The 20,803-nt window shown below is 40.6% G+C and overlaps 1 protein-coding gene across 2 annotated transcripts in view; it reads right to left on the bottom strand.

The window, feature by feature from the left end:
• Positions 1–20,803, bottom strand: part of LOC137326962 (syntaxin-binding protein 5-like) — a 398,728-nt gene that overhangs the window by 27,001 nt on the left and 350,924 nt on the right. For both annotated transcript variants that reach the window (XM_067992335.1, XM_067992336.1), the window contains one exon: positions 3,437–3,610. In XM_067992335.1, coding sequence (XP_067848436.1) covers positions 3,437–3,610 — 174 coding nt within the window. The remainder of the gene's footprint in view (positions 1–3,436; positions 3,611–20,803) is intronic.

Raw genomic sequence — 20,803 nt, 5'->3', positions numbered from 1 at the left:
TAGATGCATTTAAGGGGAAGCTAGATAAGCACGTGAGGGAGAAAGGAATCGAAGGACATGCTGATAGGGTTAGATGAAGTAGGGAGGGAGGAGGCTCGTGTGGAGCATAAACACCGGCATGGACTTCTTGGGCTGGATGGCCTGTTTTTATGCTGTACATTCTATATAATTCTATGTAATGTAATGTAAGCCTTGACGATGAATGTGATTAGGCTGATGGACCATATTGGGTATCACAGCCAAGTCTGATCCTGTCCTCACCCAACAGCCACAGATATGGACGTCTAGCATGGGCTTGGTTGTAAGTGATCTGGAACGGGAACCTTGGCTGATATTTTGCTCCCTAACACATGGGTGCTGTAGCCATTTGTAGCGATTCTTGTGCTACCTCAGTTGAGATTGACTAAATAAGCATAGACTAGGAAGTAAACCATGAATCTTTCTGGTCCAGATGCTTCAGCTACTTAATAGATAACTTGCTGAGCCTCTGGGGATGCCAAGAAGCAGTTTTTAAATCACAACTGGTAAAGTTCAAGCAAACAACTAGTTCTGGATTTCCAAAACTGCCATTAAGGGGTGGGGAGTGAAAGAGTAGGCCAGTCATTCAAGACACTGAGACACTGAAGACAATTAGAATGGAAACTACTTAAACACAGAACTATTGAACAAACAGTTGCAAAAAAGAAATTATGTTCCAAAAGATGTAAAATGTATTAATGACCTTTACAGTTAAGATACATATGTAAATACATGATATAGCTTTGCACGGCCATTAGCGAATTCGGTCTTTCATTACATAGACTGTGGATAAAAGAATATATTATTAATCCACACTTGTATTCAGTATAATTGAAAGCCCTAGTTTGTGAGGCATGTTCTGGTTCAAAAAAAAGTCCAGAACCACCTGGTGATATCTTTGCTGAATGATGACAGTCACATTGTCTCAAACACATGTAAAGCTGACCAACATCGAAAAGAAATGTTTGCATATTATCTATGCTTTAACTATCACTCAGATAGTGTTATATACTTTGTAACAGGGTTAGCAGTTCTAGATACTGAGCTAGTGGCAAAATCAGCAATTAAAGAGTACGCAAGTTCCTTAACTCTTTAACCTATGGAAGGATTTTCGGATAGCTTGCTCATATACCACCTGTAATACATCAGGATGTAGTCAGTTAAACCAAGGTTGTGTTCTATTTTAAACTGTAAAGTTTAAACTCCTGTACAAGATAATATTTGGGTTACTGTAATATTATTTCTTAAGTTTAATAAGTTTTATTTGTATTGTCAATACAAATAAAACATTTATTTACAACTTAGACCATTTGTAAATTCTTTTTTTTACAAGTATGTGATAAACCTTTACAATTCATTTTATTAAAATATTCTTTGAAATATTTAGATCTCTCACTTAGTTACATTTCTCTATGGAAATAATGACACCACTGGTTATAGACTGACAAGGGCAAAATAATGAATGAAACAGAAAACTCCGTAGGTTAATAGAATAAGTAACCTGGAGTAAACATATGGACTATATCCTCTTAAGTTTCTGTATGAAAGTATGATCAGTATAAAATCTACTTTCAGTATAGAAATAATAATACATCTCAAAAGACCAGCAGTAACATTCATACTGTGTGTAAAAACAGTAAATGTTTGATAAGAAAGGGGTAAAAGGTGTGGAATAATAAATAGGCTATCCCACCAGTAAAGCTTCCTAGGTAAAAATACAAACGATTAAATGATAAAGAATGATTACCCTTTGAGAAGCTATCACTGTTTCACATCAGCTAGGCATGGAGGAGAGAGATTAAGCAGAAATAACATTTCTTCAGTAAGTTTTTTTTGGTACCTTTTTCATGATAAGGTGAAAAAGGAGGCAAAAATAAATGCAATAGTGGCATTTATTATTTCACAAGCAACATTTAGAGAATTCATCCTGTTTATTAACACTTTAATGGTTTCATCAACATAATCCCTGACATACAATTTTCCTACACAGTCACTACACTTCAAATGTAGTTCATTGACTGTAAATCACTTTGGGACATCCTGAGATCATGAAAGGCACTACTGTCCTTTCTTTCACACATCCATCCCTGCAAACATCGTAACATTTTAATTTTAACCAAAAGGGCATTTCTTCTTGCACAATGTGATGATTCAATTGTGACTAGAATTCTCAGTTACAGAAAATAATCGTAAGTGGGATACTGTATTATTTTGCAAAACCTTGATTTCTGTAATATTTGTGGTCTTTGGAAATGCCTTAACATCAGTATATTAATTTTTCACATTAATTTTTGACCACCGTGAGCTGCAATACTTGACCATATTTTACCATCACTCTCCTCTAAAGTCAGGTTTCAGTGTGAAGAAAAATCACTTAAACCTCAATGACCACATATTCTAACACCGGTGTGAATTAACACATGGATAACACATAACTCATGGACTTTTTTGAGTGCAACATAATAGTGACTTCAGTGTTCAAGAGCTATCAGTCTCACTGATTGTTTACATGTGGTACTAATCACACCAGGGTATTATCTATGCCACTAAGAAACACTACAATAGTTTCTTCTAATGAAATACTCTGAATGACACATCACACCTGAAATTTCTATTTTTATTTTTAAATTGATTAACCCAACTAATACTAAATCTGATTTTTTTCAGCGGGTATAAGCAGGAATGACTCTTTCCCTAACATGAAAAATTACGATCACAAAAGATATCTGTCCAGAAAAACAATCTAAAAGCTCAAGCAAAATACTGCAGGTGCCGGATATCTGAAATAAAAAGAGAGAATGCTGGAAACAGGCAGTATCTGTGGAAGAGAGAAACAGAGCTAATATTTCAGGACCTGAAATGTTAACTCTGTTTCTCTCTCCATTGATGCTGCCTGACCTGCTGAGCGTTTCCAGCATTTTCTGTTTTTATTTTTAATCTAAAAAGCTCGTAAGAAAAGCATGGCAAAGGATCATGTTGATGAGCAAAGTTCAGAATGTACTATTTTGTAAATAGGACTGAATTTTCTTGGCATTATTCCATTAGATGTGTCAACTTTGGTGACAGCAGAAAAGATTTTGACTTAAATCACTACAATGTTAGTCCATAGGCTTGGACTTTAAATTTAGTTATTTTATTTGAATAGGGTAAAATAAGAATTTTCACTGGTGGTATAACCTCCAATTCTACATAAATGCACAATACAAGTAGTCACACTCTGGGGCATGCAGTACCTGATGGCAAGAGCATCTATGATGTCACTAGGTGGCTAAATTAGTAACTATATAATCAGTGTTAGGAGTCATATTGTTTCCAGCTGCTAGCAATTTGATACCAATGTATTTGCTGTACCTGGTCACTGCAGTCTACTGAGAACACATTAAGACATATGCATATATGAACATACACTCACACACACCTTCTGTGTGGGTGACAGGCAGCGAGACTTCCATGCAGGCAGCTGACTGTGCTTTTCGAAAAGGTGGTCGGCCTGGTCCACGACGGTTCAGCTTTGAAGTATCAGCAATGGAAAGGCGCTTCCCGGTGTTGCAAGGTTGGGAAGTAGGGCTTGTGCACACTCCATTAACGTGATCTGAAATAAGCGTAATAAGCGGTAGATGTTACAGTCAACCCATTGCATGTAATTGGATAGTGTCCCTTTTGTGAATCTGTGCAGCAATTATAGTTTTTCCCAGCAACTGTTTTTCTAGAGACCTGTAGGAAATGTAAGAACAACAAAATGCAGAATCTAGGTCTGGAAGCCAATGGCATTTCATGTGAGCTGGAGGTAAGATTATCACTAATTTTCAATAATTCACTTCAATTTCACTGTCACATTGTATCCCATTTCATTAGAAGTAATTTCTTTTTTATTCGTTCATGGGATGTGGGTGGCGCTGGCGAGGCCAGCATTTATTGCCCATCCCTAATTGCTCTTGAGAAGGTGGTGGTGAGCCGTCTTCTTGAACCGCTACAGCCCATGTGGTGAAGGTTCTCCCACAGTGCTGTTAGGAAGGGAGTTCCAGGATTTTGACCCAGCGACGATGAAGGAGCGGCGATATATTTCCAAGTCGGGATGGTGTGTGACTTGGAGGGGAACATACAGGTGGTGTTGTTCCCATGTGCCTGCTGCTCTTGTCCTTCTAGGTGGTAGAGGTCGCGGGTTTGGGAGGTGCTGTCGAAGAAGCCTTGGCGAGTTGCTGCAGTGCATCCTGTGGATGGTACACATTGCAGCCACAGTGCACTAATGGTGAACGGAGTGAATGTTTAGGGTGGTGGATGGGATGCCAATCAAGCAGGCTGCTTTGTCCTGGATGGTGTCGAGCTTCTTGAGTGTTGTTGGAGCTGCACTCATCCAGGCAAGTGGAAAGTATTCCATCACACTCCTGACTTGTGCCTTGTAGATGGTGGAAAGGCTTTGGAGAGTCAGGAGGTGAGTCACTCGCCACAGAATACCCAGCCTCTGACCTGCTCTTGTAGCCACAGTATTTATATGGCTGGTCCAGTTAAGTTTCTGGTCAATGGTGACCCCCAGGATGTTGATAGTGGGGGATTCGGCGATGGTAATGCCACTGAATGTCAAGGAGAGGTGGTTAGACTCTCCCTTGTTGGAGATGGTCATTGCCTGGCACTTGTCTTGCGCGAATGTTACTTGCCACTTATGAGCCCAAGCCTGCATGTTGTCCAGGTCTTGCTGCATGCGGGCTCGACTGCTTCATTATTTGAGGGGTTGCGAATGGAAATTAAAACTGTGCAATCATCAGCGAACATCCCCATTTCTGAACTTATGATGGAGGGAAGGTCATTGATGAAGCAGCTGAAGATGGTTGGGCCTAGGACACTGCCCTGAGGGACTCCTGCAGCAATGCCCTGGGGCTGAGATGATAGGCCTCCAACAACCACTACCATCTTCCTTTGTGCCAGGTATGACTCCAGCCACTGGAGAGTTTTCCCCCGATTCCCATTGACTTCAATTTTACTAGGGCTCCTTGATGCCACACTCGGTCAAATGCTGCCTTGATGTCAAGGGCAGTCACTCTCACTTCACCTCTGGAATTCAGCTCTTTTGTCCATATTTGGACCAAGGCTGTAATGAGGTCTGGAGCTGAGTGGTCCTGGTGGAACCCAAACTGAGCATCCGTGTGCAGGTTATTGGTGAGTAAGTGCCGCTTGATAGCACTATCGACGACACCTTCCATCACTTTGCTGATGATTGAGAGTAGACTGATGGGGCGGTAATTGGCCGGGTTGGATTTGTCCTGCTTTTTTTTTTGTGGACAGGACATACCTGGGTAATTTTCCACAATGTTGGTTAGATGCCAGTGTTGTAGCTGTACTGGAACAGCTTGGATAGAGGCGCAGCTAGTTCTGGAGCACAAGTCTTCAGCATTACAGCTGGGATGTTGTCGGGGCCCATAAACTTTGCTGTATCCAGTGCACTCAGCCGTTTCTTGATATCACGTGGAGTGAATCGAATTGGCTGAAGACTGGCTTCTGTGATGGTGGGGATATCGGGAGGAGGCCAAGATGGATCATCCACTCGGCACTTCTGGCTGAAGACGGTTGCAAATGCTTCAGCCTTGTCTTTTGCACTCATGTGCTGGACTCTGCCATCATTGAGGATGGGAATGTTTACAGAGCCTCCTCCTCCCGTTAGTTGTTTAATTGTCCACCACCATTCAGGACTGCAGAGCTTTGATCTGATCCATTGGTTGTGGAATCGCTTAGCTTTGTCTACAGCATGTTGCTTCTGCTGTTTAGCATGCATGTAGTCCTGAGTTGTAGCTTCACCAGGTTGGCACCTCATTTTTAGGTACACCTGGTGCTGCTCCTGGCATGCTCTTCTACACTCCTCATTGAACCAGGGTTGATCCCCTGGCTTATTGGTAATGGTGGAGTGAGGAATATGCCAGGCCATGAGGTTATAGATTGTGCTGGAATACAATTCTGCTGCTGCTGATGGCCCACAGCACCTCATGGATGCCCAGTTTTGAACTGCCAGATCTGTTCTGAATCTATCCCATTTCACACTGTGATAGTGCCACACAACACGTTGGATTGTGTCCTCATTGCGAAGATGGGACTACGTCTCCACGAGGACTGTGCGGTGGTCATTCCTACCAATACTGTCATGGACAGATGCATTTGCGACAGGTAGATTGGTGAGGACGAGGTCAAGTAAGTCTTTCCCTCGTGTTGGTTCGCTCACCACCTGCCGCAGGCCCGTCTGGCAGCTATGTCCTTCAGGATTTGGCAGCTTGGTCAGTAGTGGTGCTACTGAGCCACTCTTGGTGATGGACATTGAAGTCCCCCACCCAGAGTACATTCTGTGGCCTTGCTACCCTCAATGCTTCCTCCAAGTGGTGCTCAACACGGAGGAGGACTGATTCATCAGCTGAGGGAGGGCGGTAGGTGGTAATCAGCAGGAGGTTTCCTTGCCCATGTTTGACCTGATGCCATGAGATTTCATGGGGTCCAGAGTCAATGTTCAGGACTCCCAGGGCCACTCCCTCCTGACTGTATATCACTGTACCGCCACCTCTGGTCGGTCTGTCCTGCCGGTGGGACAGGACATAGCCAGGGATGGTGATGGGAGAGTCTGGGATGTTGGCTGAAAGGTATGATTCTGTGAGTATGGCTATGTCAGGCTGTTGCTTGACTAGTCTGTGGGACAGCTCTCCCAATTTTGGCACAAGATGTTAGTGAGGAAGACTTTGCAGGGTCGACTGGGCTTGGTTTACCTTTGTCGTGTCCGGTGCCTAGTGGTCCGTCGGTTTTATTCTTATGATGACTTTTTTTAGCGAGATTGTACAACTGAGTGGCTTGCTAGGCCATTTCAGAAGGCAATTAAGAATCAACCACATTGCTGTGGGTCTGGAGTCACATATAGGCCAGACCAGGTGAAGACGGCATGTTTCCTTCCCTAAAGGACATTAGTGAACCAGATGGGTTTTTACGACAATCCGGTAGTTTTATGGCCACCATTACTGATACTAGTATTTTAATTCCAGATTTTTATTTAATTAATTGAGTTTAAATTCACCAGCTGCCGTGACGGGATTTGAACTCATGACTCCGGGTTATTAGTCCAGGCCTCAGGATTACTACTCCAGTAACATAACCACTTTGCTACTGTACTGTACTGAGCATAAAAATTAAAAAGGGACAAGATGACTTTGTTCACAATATCGGCAATAACACTGACTGGAAAACTTGCTTAATATCACAACTTTAACCTTCTCACACCAAATGATTTTCAATATGGCTTCCAACAATATGCAGTAAATATGAATAAGTAGGCCAGAAACCAAAACTAATTTAAAGTAGGTCATCTTGACTGGATTAAGAAGAAAACCAAAGTTAGTGACATTTGGGTACCAAGAACCTTGAAATTGTTTTAATTAGCAGAATTTATATTTTGGTTTATGTCAAAATTTGAATGAGTAAAGCCAAATTTTCACTTTGTCATTGATTTTATGAAAAGTAAATGTAGTAGCTCAAATATGGTTCCATATTTGGAGAAATTAAGGGAAGAGTATGTCTAACTGACAATGGTTTTCTTGCCTCTCACTAATATCAAATAAGTTAAAATTCTCAAAATACTGACCTTTAGTAACGAGAAATAAAGCTGCACTTTTAATATGTAACCAGGCATAAAAATTACAAAAGGAAACAAAAAAACCTTTTGCAGATCATGTTTTTGAGGAATTTCAAGGACTATTTTTAACAATTCGCGATAGGAGAGGGTTAACTCAGTACTAATGTACTATGGCAATTACTGAAGACAGTTCCCTAAAAGTTTTCTCAATCTATTTCTTAAGGGCATCCGAGTAATCAATATTATATGCAGTATGTTAAACAATAATTGAAATTAATAACAATTTCAGATAATCATTATTCACAAAATTAATGGAGAGATCAAGAAGTACATTGTGCAGTGTTTTTTCCTTTTATTGTTATGTTCTTTGAACCATACCTGCAATGGGGGGTGGGGTGGAGCTATGATAAATATTTTCTAATTGTTTTCGGCGAGGGTAATGGCGGAGTGGCACAAAAGTACCAGGAAAATATGGGGTAGCATAATTAAAAGTCACTTACTCCATAATTTCTTCTTTCTTTTGTGCCATCTAAGGGTCCCTCTGCCATGGATGTGCCATTATAATGATGCAAGTCCCCAGGAAAATCTGGGCCAAAATTGTTTTTGATGCTCCAAAGACAGCAATAACATCTCCTTTAAATGGTACATTGAGCAGCACTGTCAAAAATTATTAAGAGGAAGTCTAGCTTTTCTGTTTAATTTCCATCATTGAAAAAAGATGGATGGAACTGTGAGGTGTTAAGGGGAAGAAAAAAAGTGAATAGCCTAATAGTGTAAACAGAGAAGCACCATCCTGCCAATGAGATGGCCACGAGTTCAAAGCTCTTCAAATCTGCCTGCCACTGTTTTGGGAATGAGGTTCATCAATTTGTGGCTGGATAGAATGCAAAATGATTTCTGAGCATCCCACCCTTGTAGAAGGAACTAAGTGCAGTTAGTTGATCATTCATTACACGGTCAATACTTAGGAACATAGGAACATTAGGAACAGGAGTAGGCCATTCAGCCCCTTGAACCTGCTCCAGCATTCAATTAGATCATGGCTGATCTGCACCTCAATTTCATTTACCTGTCTTGCTCCATATCCTTTGATACGCTTACCTAATAAAAATCTATCTATCCAAGTCTTGAAAACTCCAATTGTCCTAGCATCCACAGCCTTGAGCAGCATTTCATTACTCAAATCCATCCTGGTCTCTTGGAAGGCAACAAAAAAGTAACAAAATTTGGAATAAATTACAAGGACAAGATGGCAAGTTGGGTGATAACATTTGTGCATTCTCTAGTTCACTCCAACTGGCACTTGTGCTTAATCATGTTTAGATTTGACTCCTATGCAAATGCCAACATAGAATGTTTAAAGACATTCAAATAGAGCATTTAAAAAGAGTACAAATATTTATCAGTTCAAACTTCAGTTGCTTTGTCAAAGCTGATTAAAATATAAAGTAACATAGCAAGGTGTCAGCAGCCAATTATTTTAAAATACCTTTGACATTGTTTAAATCATCTCTCTACAAGCAATTATAGATATTTACAGTAGCCTCAAAATAGGGTTGAAAATAACTTTTTAGAACACTGTCATTGTATTTTGTATGCAAAGTACTGGTGTGTGCATATATATATGTTGTATTCTATACAACATATGATTAGGAATTACCCATACTGAAAAATTACATGAAACCATCCTGTGAAAACCTAATTTATATTACATGGTTGGACTGTGTAAGCCCAAAGGATAAATATATTATTTCATATAATTTATTTTGTGATTATGAATACCAAGTAGAAATATTCCACATGACTTGTCCCCCAGTTGGTACCATCACTTAAAGAGTTTTAACCTGTCCTGATTTCATTTCATTTGCCGGGAAATTTTTCATGCCTCTCTTGCTTCGCTGCCATCACTTTGGCAGAAACCCTGTTTATGGAGAATCCCTTAAGAAATGTACATCTTTGCTATTCTCACAGATTCAATATTCGGGATTTTATCTGTATTGGGCCATTTAATGCCTTTAAAGGAAATTATGAAGGAACCTCATATGCAAAGATGCTTAATCTAAATGTTAAAAGATGAAATGCTAAATATTTGCAAACTATCCATGGGTAAAGGCTCACCATTCACAGTAATTAGTTACTGTTAAGTTTCCTATTTGTTTGTATCAAGATACCGATTTGATGTATAAAAACAATGGCGTTACTTATCATTTCTAGAGAATTGTTGGGAGTGAAACCTCAGCAGAAGTGGAATCTATTTTTATTGGTTTTCAAAGAATTGTTTTTACTACATATGGTTAATGTAGAATATAGTGAGAAACCATAGAATAACCCAGTTTAGCTTACCTGTGAAAACTATCTTCAAGTAAAAAGTAACAATTTAGTTACTTGTGAGTTTTGAAAGCATTTTCACTCCTGGCATAAACTGGAATATTGCACTGTTTTCCACTGATATACTTGTTTGCTTTACAATGATTTATATGAAATTGAGATGAAAATGTGATCATTTATATACAGCAGTGCCCAATAATAGTACTTCTATTGGGTAAATGATAAACTGAACTGCAGCATTATTCTACATTCCCAGTAACTGGATACTATTTTTGTATCAATAGAGTTGTGCTAGACACTGACTTGCATCAGAAATTTCCAGCCAAATACTTTTTGCCTGGATTATATATTTTACTCTCAACTGTATTTTGTCTCATAGGCATCATCACTAATACAGTAAGACTTTTCAGATTTTCCAACAGGGCAGCATGAATAAATTTATTTTTAGAATATATACCAAATATGTTGCAACTCTATAATAGGACCCTATCAATCATATAAACAATATTGGGCATTTTTTACACCACCAAGGCTTGTAGTATATACCACTCTAAAGGATATGAGTTTGGAGTTGGAAAGAAATCACCTGGAAATTTTAAGTCCATAAATATAAAAAGTGCATAAAAGATTGTAAACAATTTTACAACACCAAGTTATAGTCCAGCAATTTTATTTGAAATTCACAAGCTTTCGGAGGCTTCCTCCTTCCTCCGAAAGCTTGTGAATTTCAAATAAAATTGCTGGACTATAACTTGGTGTTGTAAAATTGTTTACAATTGTCAACCCCAGTCCATCACTGGCATCTCCACATCATGCATAAAAGATAGAATGGAGTCAATGACAACTTCTTCAGGGTTCAAATAACGGGGTGGATTACATGTACTAAAAATCTTGCCTATGCCATGCACTTCCTGCCCACAAGCATTACTTCATAACAATTTTTATGTCAATATTTATGTCAACATCTGAAATGGAAACTAACTATATATACATTTATAATGGAAAAACCTTACTTAAACATATCAACGTTTTTAATGGAAAAACCGTAAAAATTTTGCCCGCATGCTTGTTGATTAACCAATCAAATCACATAAAATGCTTTCTTATCTGCCATTTTTTCTCTTACTGAATTTCCTAATATCCTAAGTAAGATTTTTTTAAAAATCAAAGAATTACATATTTCACAATAACATGATTAAATTTACATGTTGAATTGTCTTTTATGTCACTTAATGCCTTTTTAAAAGTTTTTACTTCACGGTCTCGACATTTCTCAAAACATGGGCTTTGCCTGGATGTTTTTACCCAAGGACATTTGAATAGAGCTTAAAACCACTACCTAGAAATTCAGCCATGCAGCGCCTGTTTCTTGGGCGCTAAATGGCCTATGTTCCCAATACGGAGGGGACAGGAAGCGCAAATTTCTGGCCAGAAGTGTGCCGTCAGCCATATTGGATAAGGTAGATGTGATGGTAGCAGGAGCGCACATCGGGAACATTTTAATTGCAGAATTTATTTAAATTAGGGTCCTGCACCTCTTGCAGGACCCACTTTCCATTTCTGAATGCCCCAGCACTTCACTTGCCACGTGCTGAACTCTGTATATCGTGGCTCTAACCCGTGGGATGGCCTGCTCACCAGCGCTATTTAAAGTGATCATGCAGTGCTTACAGGTTAGTTGTTGGTTTATCATTTCAGGCTGCTGCTGACCTGTGGACATTTTTTGGTGTGTTTTATTATTCTGGAAAGTTCACTTTGTCTACACAGAGAACGATTTTGCTGGTCGTGCACTGTTTGTGTTGCTTGCCTCAGAAATAGTCTCGCTGCAGGCATGGGTGGTCTCATAGTGCTGCCTTTGGGGCTGGAAGACAAGGGGGAGCAGCAGGAAAGATGCTACAGAGCAGGAGCAGCTGCCACAAGAGGAAGGAAAAGGAGGACATTGTGCAGGAGGCCATATCCACGGAGGGTATTCAAGGAGCACTTCTCCTACATCAACTTTACTCGGCCACGATGTATGAGGTGCCTTCACTTCACCAAGGAGGCTACCACCGTGCTTTCATACCTACTGATATTTAAATCTAATTTTCTGAACACTGACATGCGAGCAAATCATTCTGTAACATGAATCTTTACACGTCAAAAACAGATTATATTTTCAAACTTTTCCCAGGCTTCCCTCAAGAAGGTTTGAATTGCAGTCCAGATGCAGGGAAAATAAATGTCTAGCTCATAATCCTTCCATGTGTTAAGATTATGACCTTGAGTGCTGCTGACAGAATAGACAAACATCTGGAGGTGGCATTTGCAAAGGTACAAAACAGGTTGATTACCCTCCTCCTTAGCAAGCTTTCAATCTTGGCTCAGTGGTAGAACTCTCACCTCTGAGTCAGAAGGTTGTGGGTTCAAGCTCCACTCCAGAGACTTGAGCACATAGTCTAGGCTGACACTTCAGTACAGTACTTAGGGGGTGCTGCGCTGTCCGAGATGCTGTCTTTCGGATGAGATGTATTTGGGTTCGTGCCTCATTTAAATACCACAGGCGATCTGCGGGTGCCAAATGGGTGCCTCACTGCAGCTTGCCAGTTGGGGAGGCTGGGAAATTGGCTTGCTCCCATGCTGAGCCAGCTGTCGGGGGTGGGGGGGGGGAGCTTTGAATGGGCTGGCAGCAGGTCAGAGTTGTTTTGTGGACTCAGGAGGTGCACTCATGCTCCTCACACAAAAATAAAAATTAAAAATGTCTTCATCCCTTTTTTGAGCGGCTTGTAGCAGTCCCTTCAAGGACCACTGGTTAGGCAGCTCAGCGCCTAGTGCAAATAGGCAGAGTGTGCACATATCTGAAATTTGCAATCAGGTCCCACAACCCATGGTTTGCATATTTAACCAGCCTGTTTCAGGCAGGTGGGCTGCTTGCCCATGAAAATTGCACCAGGCAGGTCATGGGCATCAACAAGCCAGCTGAGTCAAGAAACAGGGTGGCCGGCAGTAGAAAATTGCCCCCTTTGTGATTTTAAGGAGTATATAAAATGAAGCATGCAATCCATGTAGTGCAAGGCTCAGTGCATGTACTGCATTTTCTTCAGCACCAAAGCACTTTCTCTAACAATATTTACAAGACTGTAAATTATTGTGCTTGGAATGTCGTTATTGATGATGCTTTGCTGACAAAGGTACATTGCTTATTATTACTACAAACATGTTATCAGAAAAACTAAAATCAAGCACAAGTGTGACATATATTGGGAACAGTTACTTTTTGAGTATTGATTAAATTAGGGCCTAAAATGTTCATAAGAATAAAGGGATATGTAATCTGGCTTCATTTTTCATTTAGTTCTCAGTAAACCAACTGAAGTGCATCAAGCTAAATCTAAACGAATAAAATTACTATTGAGATCAATAATACACACATAATTTTGGCTCAGCTCTGCATTTTTCTGCTCAGTTCCAGTTTTAGCTCAAATAATTCTTTGTACAAAATGGATTATTTATTACCATCTTACAGCAGATTTGGCCGAGTGGAACCCTACCTACCAACTTCAGATTAGCTCTGATTTCTGTCCCAGATGTGTTCATCACATAATTATAACAATTTTCCATTTTGACCGATTATTTTTGATTTCATTCAAAAATATCATAAATCAATGCCTCATAACATACCTTCAAATATTGTTCTAGTCTTCTCAAAAGCTTTCACTGAGTTCCTTGAAACTGTTGATTTCCCTTCTACACAGGAACTTTTCACAGGCCCTAGAGAGCAAGATGGTAACTGATTCCTGATGTAAAACTATAATCTTTTCACTGAACTTATTTACTGTGACATTCATGTAGTACTGAAGATAAAATACTTCCTTAGAGTTGTTTTGGTAACCACTGAATGCTGTTTTTTAAACAATTGTAATTTACACCAATTTCTACCTCCTTTTTCCTCCTATAGGAATGTCTCACATTAGTAACATGTTGCATTTCCTCCTCCACTTGCTAGAGCCAGATGGTTTGGACGATACATTTTTCCACAACAATCACCAATTCCACTTTGTGACTAGCCAGTAGAAGGCATGTTTGCAATGAGGCAAGGTATTTCAGTTTTTCCTTCTCCCACTTAAAATGAAGCATGCTTCACTCTCTCTAGTGGGCTTCCCGAGAATTGGTAAAACTCTACCAGTGTCAGGTGGACTCAAGTAATAGGGAGTTTTGGTTAGCAGGGTAATATTCTGTTGATATTGCCAGTAGGCTGCCAAGCTCTTTTAATTTAAAATCTACAATAGCAACACATTATTCAGTTGGGTTATGGAACCTCATTATTAACACATCTCCTTAAAATCATTTAAGCTTTATCATGGTTGGAATCATTATTATGGACTAACCTTACATACAAATTGATTTCCAGCATGATGAAGCTTTATTTATACAAAGCAAATTACTAATGACAAATGCATCCATGACAACCATCCCCTTTTTAACATGGATAGTCAACATTTGCAGCCCTGATCATGCTGTCTGCACTTGTGCTAAGAAATTAGTGGACTTGGAACTACTCTCCCCAGTCTCGCTGCTCCTGAGTACGATGACTAGTAATACTGGGCAAGCCCCACTTCTCCTTGGAACGTGTTTCTAGTGCTGATGGCCCCAATTGGTACCTCTATATCCTGGAGGCAGTAACTCTTGCAAGAATGGAAGTTCCCACTTCCAGTTTACAGAGGCCGCAATCCAGGCTAGTAGTACTGGAAGCACGCAAAGAGAAGTCTGTCCAATAAATGAGCCACGGGACTCGGGTAGGAGTGGGTGGGGAAAAATAGATGCCAAGGGGAGAGGAGAGAATTATGGCAAGATGAGGGGGGAGAATGTATGGCAAGAGCAGGGGGAAGAATTTATGACAAGAGAAGGGGAGGAGAATGCAAGGGATGGGACGGGGGAAGAATGCGAGAAGGGAAGGCAAGGAGAGGGCTGGGGGCAGAATGCAAGGGAGGGGAGGGGTAGGGGCAGAATGCATGGTTAAGGGAGAGGGTAAAATTCATGGCAAAGGAGAATGGATAGGGACAGAAGGAAGTAGTGGATGGCAGTAAAGGCAAGAGGGAATGGGAAAATGAATGGCAAAGAAGAAGGAGTTAAATAGATGGCAATAGAAGGGAAGGAAAAATGGATGGTAATCAAGGTGAGATGGAATGGTGCAAAATCTGAGAACAGTATTTTGGGGTGAGGGAAGAAAGAGAGTGCTAGTATAACTGAGGGGGAGTGGCAAGAGAGATTGCCAGCATGCCAACATGAACTGGGGGGGCAAGAAGTGGCAGCATGAACTTGGGGGTGGGAGGTGAAGAGCACCAGCTTAGATTGATGAAGTTGGGGGGGGGGGGGGGAGTATAATGGGAAAGTTGGAGAAGAGAATGTCTCTGTGAAAAGGTTGGGAGTTGGATGGGGTAGTGTGAAGTGAGTCTGGAGGACGTAGAATGCCTCTGTGAATTGGGGCTGGGGTGGGGGGGGGGAGGGCAGGGCTAGAAGTAAGACAGTGACTGTTAAAAATTATCAAAAGTTTACTTGGTACTGCCATGCCATATTTTATTGACTATTATTATAATGGTGTTGTGCCTGTAGATTGTACTGACAGAATATTATATGACTCATTAACTTGAGGGGCGCTCCACCTAAGGTTACATGACTGTCAATCATCAAATCTTAAACTTCTTCAGGGAAATCTTAATGTGATTCTTAAATTTGCCCACAGTAAGTAAAGATAAGTCTCAGTCTCAATGGCGCACAAATAAAAATTCCAACAAATTCAATAACAAAACTATGCCGGCTTCAAAGAAGACTAGGCTTCCCCACACAGGACTGCCCAATGGTTGTCATGTACTGCCTGGATGGTGGACTTACATGAAAGAATCAAAAAGCCACAAAACGAGTGGAATTTTATCAGGATCAATTCCATTGAGGGGCCAAGTGTTAGTTTCTGTAATTTGGATGAAGAGAAGAATCCTGGTTGTATCGTGCAATTGATGGACCGATTCCAAAGGGAGTCTGTAGTTAAGCATTTTCTGTGGCTGGATGTCCAATTTGGACTTTGGTCACCCCCTCCCCCATTAAAAGCATAATTTTTCGATCAGAAATAGAAGGTTCTTTTCCCTCCCCACTAGGTATTTGGGGTCATTTCCCCTCCTTCCACACACATTTACCATCACTGTGGTGATTGGAGCCTTCATGCCTCACCTGAGTACATCTCACCATTCCCCCCCACCAACCAGCTGATCGCCCCGCACCCCCCCCCCCAACCCACACCCCAGCCACTGAGAATTGTTTTGGTGACCAGAACCCAGTCCCCTCATCTGAGCATATCTTCCCTCCCCCACACTAGGCATCACTTAGTTAATTGGTGACAACCTCCTCAACCGTCCTTCCCCATCCTCCTCATCTCCCCCTTCCTCCCTAGCAAACTCAACCAATGGGCGAGGCTACTAAAGTTAGTCAGTGGGGTTGGGTGGGGAAGGGGTGGTGGTGAGTGCTGGATATCAGAACTGTCTCAGAAAATTAACGCTTCTTTCCGTCTTTTAAAAAAAATAATTTTTTCTGTTTTAGAAATTCAAGGAAAAAAACTCTCAATTGTGGGGGAAGGAAACACAGAAGGGGGTGGGGCTGGCAACGTTAACCAGAAGGGGGCATGGGTCAGAAGAAAGGGACTGAGCTAAAGCTTCTCATTCTCCTGGCCTTGAATTCGATGGATTAGTTTCTCCTAGCAGCCACCAAATTCTGGCCTGTGACCACTTCCCCTTCAGCTGCCTTTTGTACAGCGCTAATATGTCTCTTTTCAGCATGGTCAAGCCTCCTTTCACTTCCTGATGTTCGGTGCTAACCTGCTTCTCCATGCCAGCTGTAGGCTTCCCATCATTCTGGCTCGTCCCTGTGGCACTGCTGAGAGACCATTTGGGGCATGCAAATAGGGAAGGGCTCAAGGTCTCAGGATGTTTGGCCAGTTTCTAAAAGCAAAGGAGCTTGAGGCTCAAATCAGAAGAAGGGAGGAGGGTACCACCAGCACAGAAAAAATACTCAGGTTTGGTGATATAGGATAATGACTGAGGAGGATTGGGTTGGGGGGGGGGGGGTGGTAGCAAGGCCCTGCAAAGTTAATTGGTATGGGAGGGTTTGGCACTACTCCATTAATTAAAAAAATCAAAGCTCTTTATCTAATATTATGCACGTTTAATTGGCCTGAAAAAGGGAACTTGCCAGAGACCTGAAGGAACAGTGATAGGGTGACCTGATAAAGTCATCAAGGAATTCATGGTATTCCTCAAATTTAAGACTCTGTGGAAAATATGACAACTTGCTACTGCAGAGCCACTCGATGTCTTGGTTACAGAACTGGAAGGTGACATACACAGCAGTAATATAGCTGCAGCAACTAATTTAAGATCTAACATTACATGATTATTTAACATGACACAACCTTATCACAACACCACCTAGAGGCATAACAGGTGCTGCAGGTAAACACCGACACCTTTAAAATGGATTTTTCCATAGTCAAAGCCTGACATGGGAATATTCAATACATTTTTTAAATGTAAAGTTGCAACACAATCAGCATTTTTATTATACAATAAATTATTTTTACCTTCAATTGTTACATCAGAGCACACATCAGGCGGGAGGTTTAGAGGGGATTTGAGAAAGAACTTTTTCACCCAGAGGGTGGTTGGAGTCTGGAACTCACTGCCTGAAAGGGTTGTGGAGGCAGGAACCCTCACAACATTCAAGAAATTTGGATGAGCACTTGAAATGCCATAGCATACAAGGCTACGGACCAAATGCTGGAATATGGGATTAGAGTAGACAGGGCTGATGGCCGGCGCGGACACGATGGGCCGAAGGGCCTCTCTCCGTGCTGTATAACTCTATGACTTCACAATGCTGGAAAATGTGTCAAAAAAAGTTTTAAAAATTAAAAATTTCCTGAGGGGACATGCCCACTAGAAATATATTTTGCACCATCAGGGCTCACTTTCCCCTTTGGATATTTTAAAATCCATCACTGCAAAAATTTTATTTTTGTCTACTTCAACTTTTCCTCGATAATACAACTGATGGAATATTGGATATAGCTGCAACTTAAATATTGGCAAGTTCATGTCCCACTGCACTCCTATTATATCTATTTTTGTATGCCATACTGAAAAAAAATGAATTGCAGAATCTGATCAAAAAGAATAATAAAAAGCTTGAAATCCAATGTAATAAAAAGGAATGTATCTATTCAGTTGCCTTGAAGCAGCAGCCTTGGTCATATGTCTTTATTCAGGGCTGCTTTTCACTTCTATATTTTATTTTGAGTTGTCAGCATTTTGGGGGCTATATCAGCTTTTCAGAGATTTTAGGTTTGCATGTATGTTAATAGTTATGGATATGAAATACATCAGGTACTACATACACTGATAAACACAATTCAATGGCAAAGATTACAACAATCTTCATCTAGAAGTTTTATTATCTACTTTTTCCAATGGCATTCCAATATCATCAGATACCAAATTGTGGCAATTCCAACTGAGTAGTGCATTACTGTATGCATGGTACTTTGAACTCTAGCTCATGGCCAGCCTAACACCAGTTTGAAGCCTAAGCTCCCAGGTGAGGCAGTAGTTTCTACTGCAGTCAGTTTCTCTTAAGAGCAAGTGGGATTCTTCTGCCAAAAAACTGCTGTGAGCTGAAATTACCCACGTCATTTTTAGTTGTTGCTAACTGATGTAAACATGCAAAAAATATTCCTATGCTGCTACTTGGTTTTAAGGACCATAGTACATAATAAACCAAAGTACAATAAATTTGTATTTCTTTTCTCTCATCCTCATAATGACACATGCCATTTCACTTGTGTAAACAGATAGTGACTCTCTATCAATATGCACTTTGTAATCAGCTGCTAATCAGTTACCCCAAAGTGACCTATCATATGATTTTCTGTCCTTCTGTTTGGGAATGCGCATCGTCCTCACTTGGTATTTCCCTCCATGCCTTGGGCTGCGATTAGGTGCTCACCATGTGGGATATCATGGATGTCAATCCATATCTGATTCCTCACAACATGGTATATGCAGTATGTTGTGCCTGTATACCACCATTGCAGCAAAGAGCTAAAATTAACTGTTTAGATACCTCATTGAGAAAATCTTTGGACATAAAATCAGAAAGGTGGCACGTTACTCTCACTTTTTATGAAATAGGTAATGAAGCCAATTCTGGCACTTTAGTTTCATGGACTAAATGTCATTAATGTTATAGACTACAAGAAACCTTTTAGCATTGGCATACTTTACAGCAAAACAAAAACATTGCATGAAGGATGAAAAAAAATCAAAGAATGAGTCACCCCGGACCAATGTTCTTTTAGCAGCCTATTACAAAGTGTGATTAGTTGAGCGTCAGTAGCAGGATGTTTACCTCCTTTGTGTTATAGAGCAAAAAGACAAGGGAAGAAACTTAAAAGAATATAAATAAAGCCCTTATCCTTAACAGAATATTAAGCCCTGATTTTAACCCCCACCCCCCCACGCCTGACAAAGAACGGGGCATGCATGGTATTAAAATCCTAGCAGCAAGTTACCCAGCTCATTTTCATCACCTTTGCGCCGGTCACCATTTTAACAGGGGAGATTTGGGCAGCCAGGGTGAGGGCCTCATTGACATTCAAAGATTGGGGTCTGATAATGTAATTCAGACTGCAAAATTTAACAGTGTGCAGCCGTGTCCAGCATCTGGTACCGGCCCTCGCAATGAGCACCAGGTGTAAAGGAGCAGCAGGCCCAGAGGACAGAAAAGGTAATTTAATTACATTTTTTGAAGGTTTCCTTGTGGGCCAGTAGGAGCAGGAGCACCTCTCCCTTCCTCCTACCACTTACCTGACTGCTGGTGACCACTCCCGCAGATCCCAGGCCGTGGCTTCCTGCCACGTTCGCCTGACCTCCACCCGCTGGCCTGACGACATTGAAATTATGTTTTCAAATGAGGCCTGTGTGTCAAAATAGCCCAGGCCTCAGATTGGTGAGTGAGGGTGAGTTTGATGCTCCCCTCGCTGGCCCCACGCTCGTCCTGATTTAAAGTCAGGGCTTTCAATGTCACTGAACTGAATTGAAAACGTTTTTATGTGGATGAAACTTGCTTTAAAGTAAAATTTGCTCTTATCTGACTGTTAAATTAATGACCCTAGTCCTTTTTAAAATTCTATGTAATACTCACAAGAAGACAGCTCCTATTATGGGAATAGTTTTTTTAACCTGAGATTAAGGAAGATAATAATATTCACCAGAACTGTGAATATTATTAAACCTTGTGGTCCGATTTTCCTGACACCCTTTTATACTGGTGCTGGACAGAAACAGCACACCTGAAGTACACTATGCATGCCCAGACACAAATGGCTGCAAAGCCTACATGGGTTCCTATTGTCATGTTGGAATAGAATATGCTTTTGAGCATATTACACTATCTAAATCTTTAAGTTAGATTTTTACCCACACAAGTCATTTCTGGAGAATAAATCAACAAGGAAAAAGGTGATATCCACTACAAGAAAATTTTGGTTAAGCAGCATCCTATTTGCTCCTAAGAGAAACTGCCTGCACTTCACCGAGGGAATATTCTATTTCCCCCTCTATGTGGATGTTCAGTATCTTAAAATATCTTGTACTTTAGAACAAAGTTGAATGGATGGAAGGCACTTTAAAAAGTTTGCTAGTTATAAACTCTGAGCTATGAAGGCAAAATAAGTTACTTTCTTTTTTTAAAAAAACACACAAAACTATTTAAATAAATCAAAATCAAAACACAAAAGTCAAGTAGATTCAAAAATAAGGAGGAAAAAAGAAAAAAAAGTTA

Source organism: Heptranchias perlo, chromosome 11 (assembly GCF_035084215.1).
Source record: "Heptranchias perlo isolate sHepPer1 chromosome 11, sHepPer1.hap1, whole genome shotgun sequence".
NCBI classification, from domain to species: Eukaryota; Metazoa; Chordata; class Chondrichthyes; order Hexanchiformes; family Hexanchidae; genus Heptranchias; species Heptranchias perlo.
This window is presented reverse-complemented; position numbering and strand designations above follow the sequence as displayed.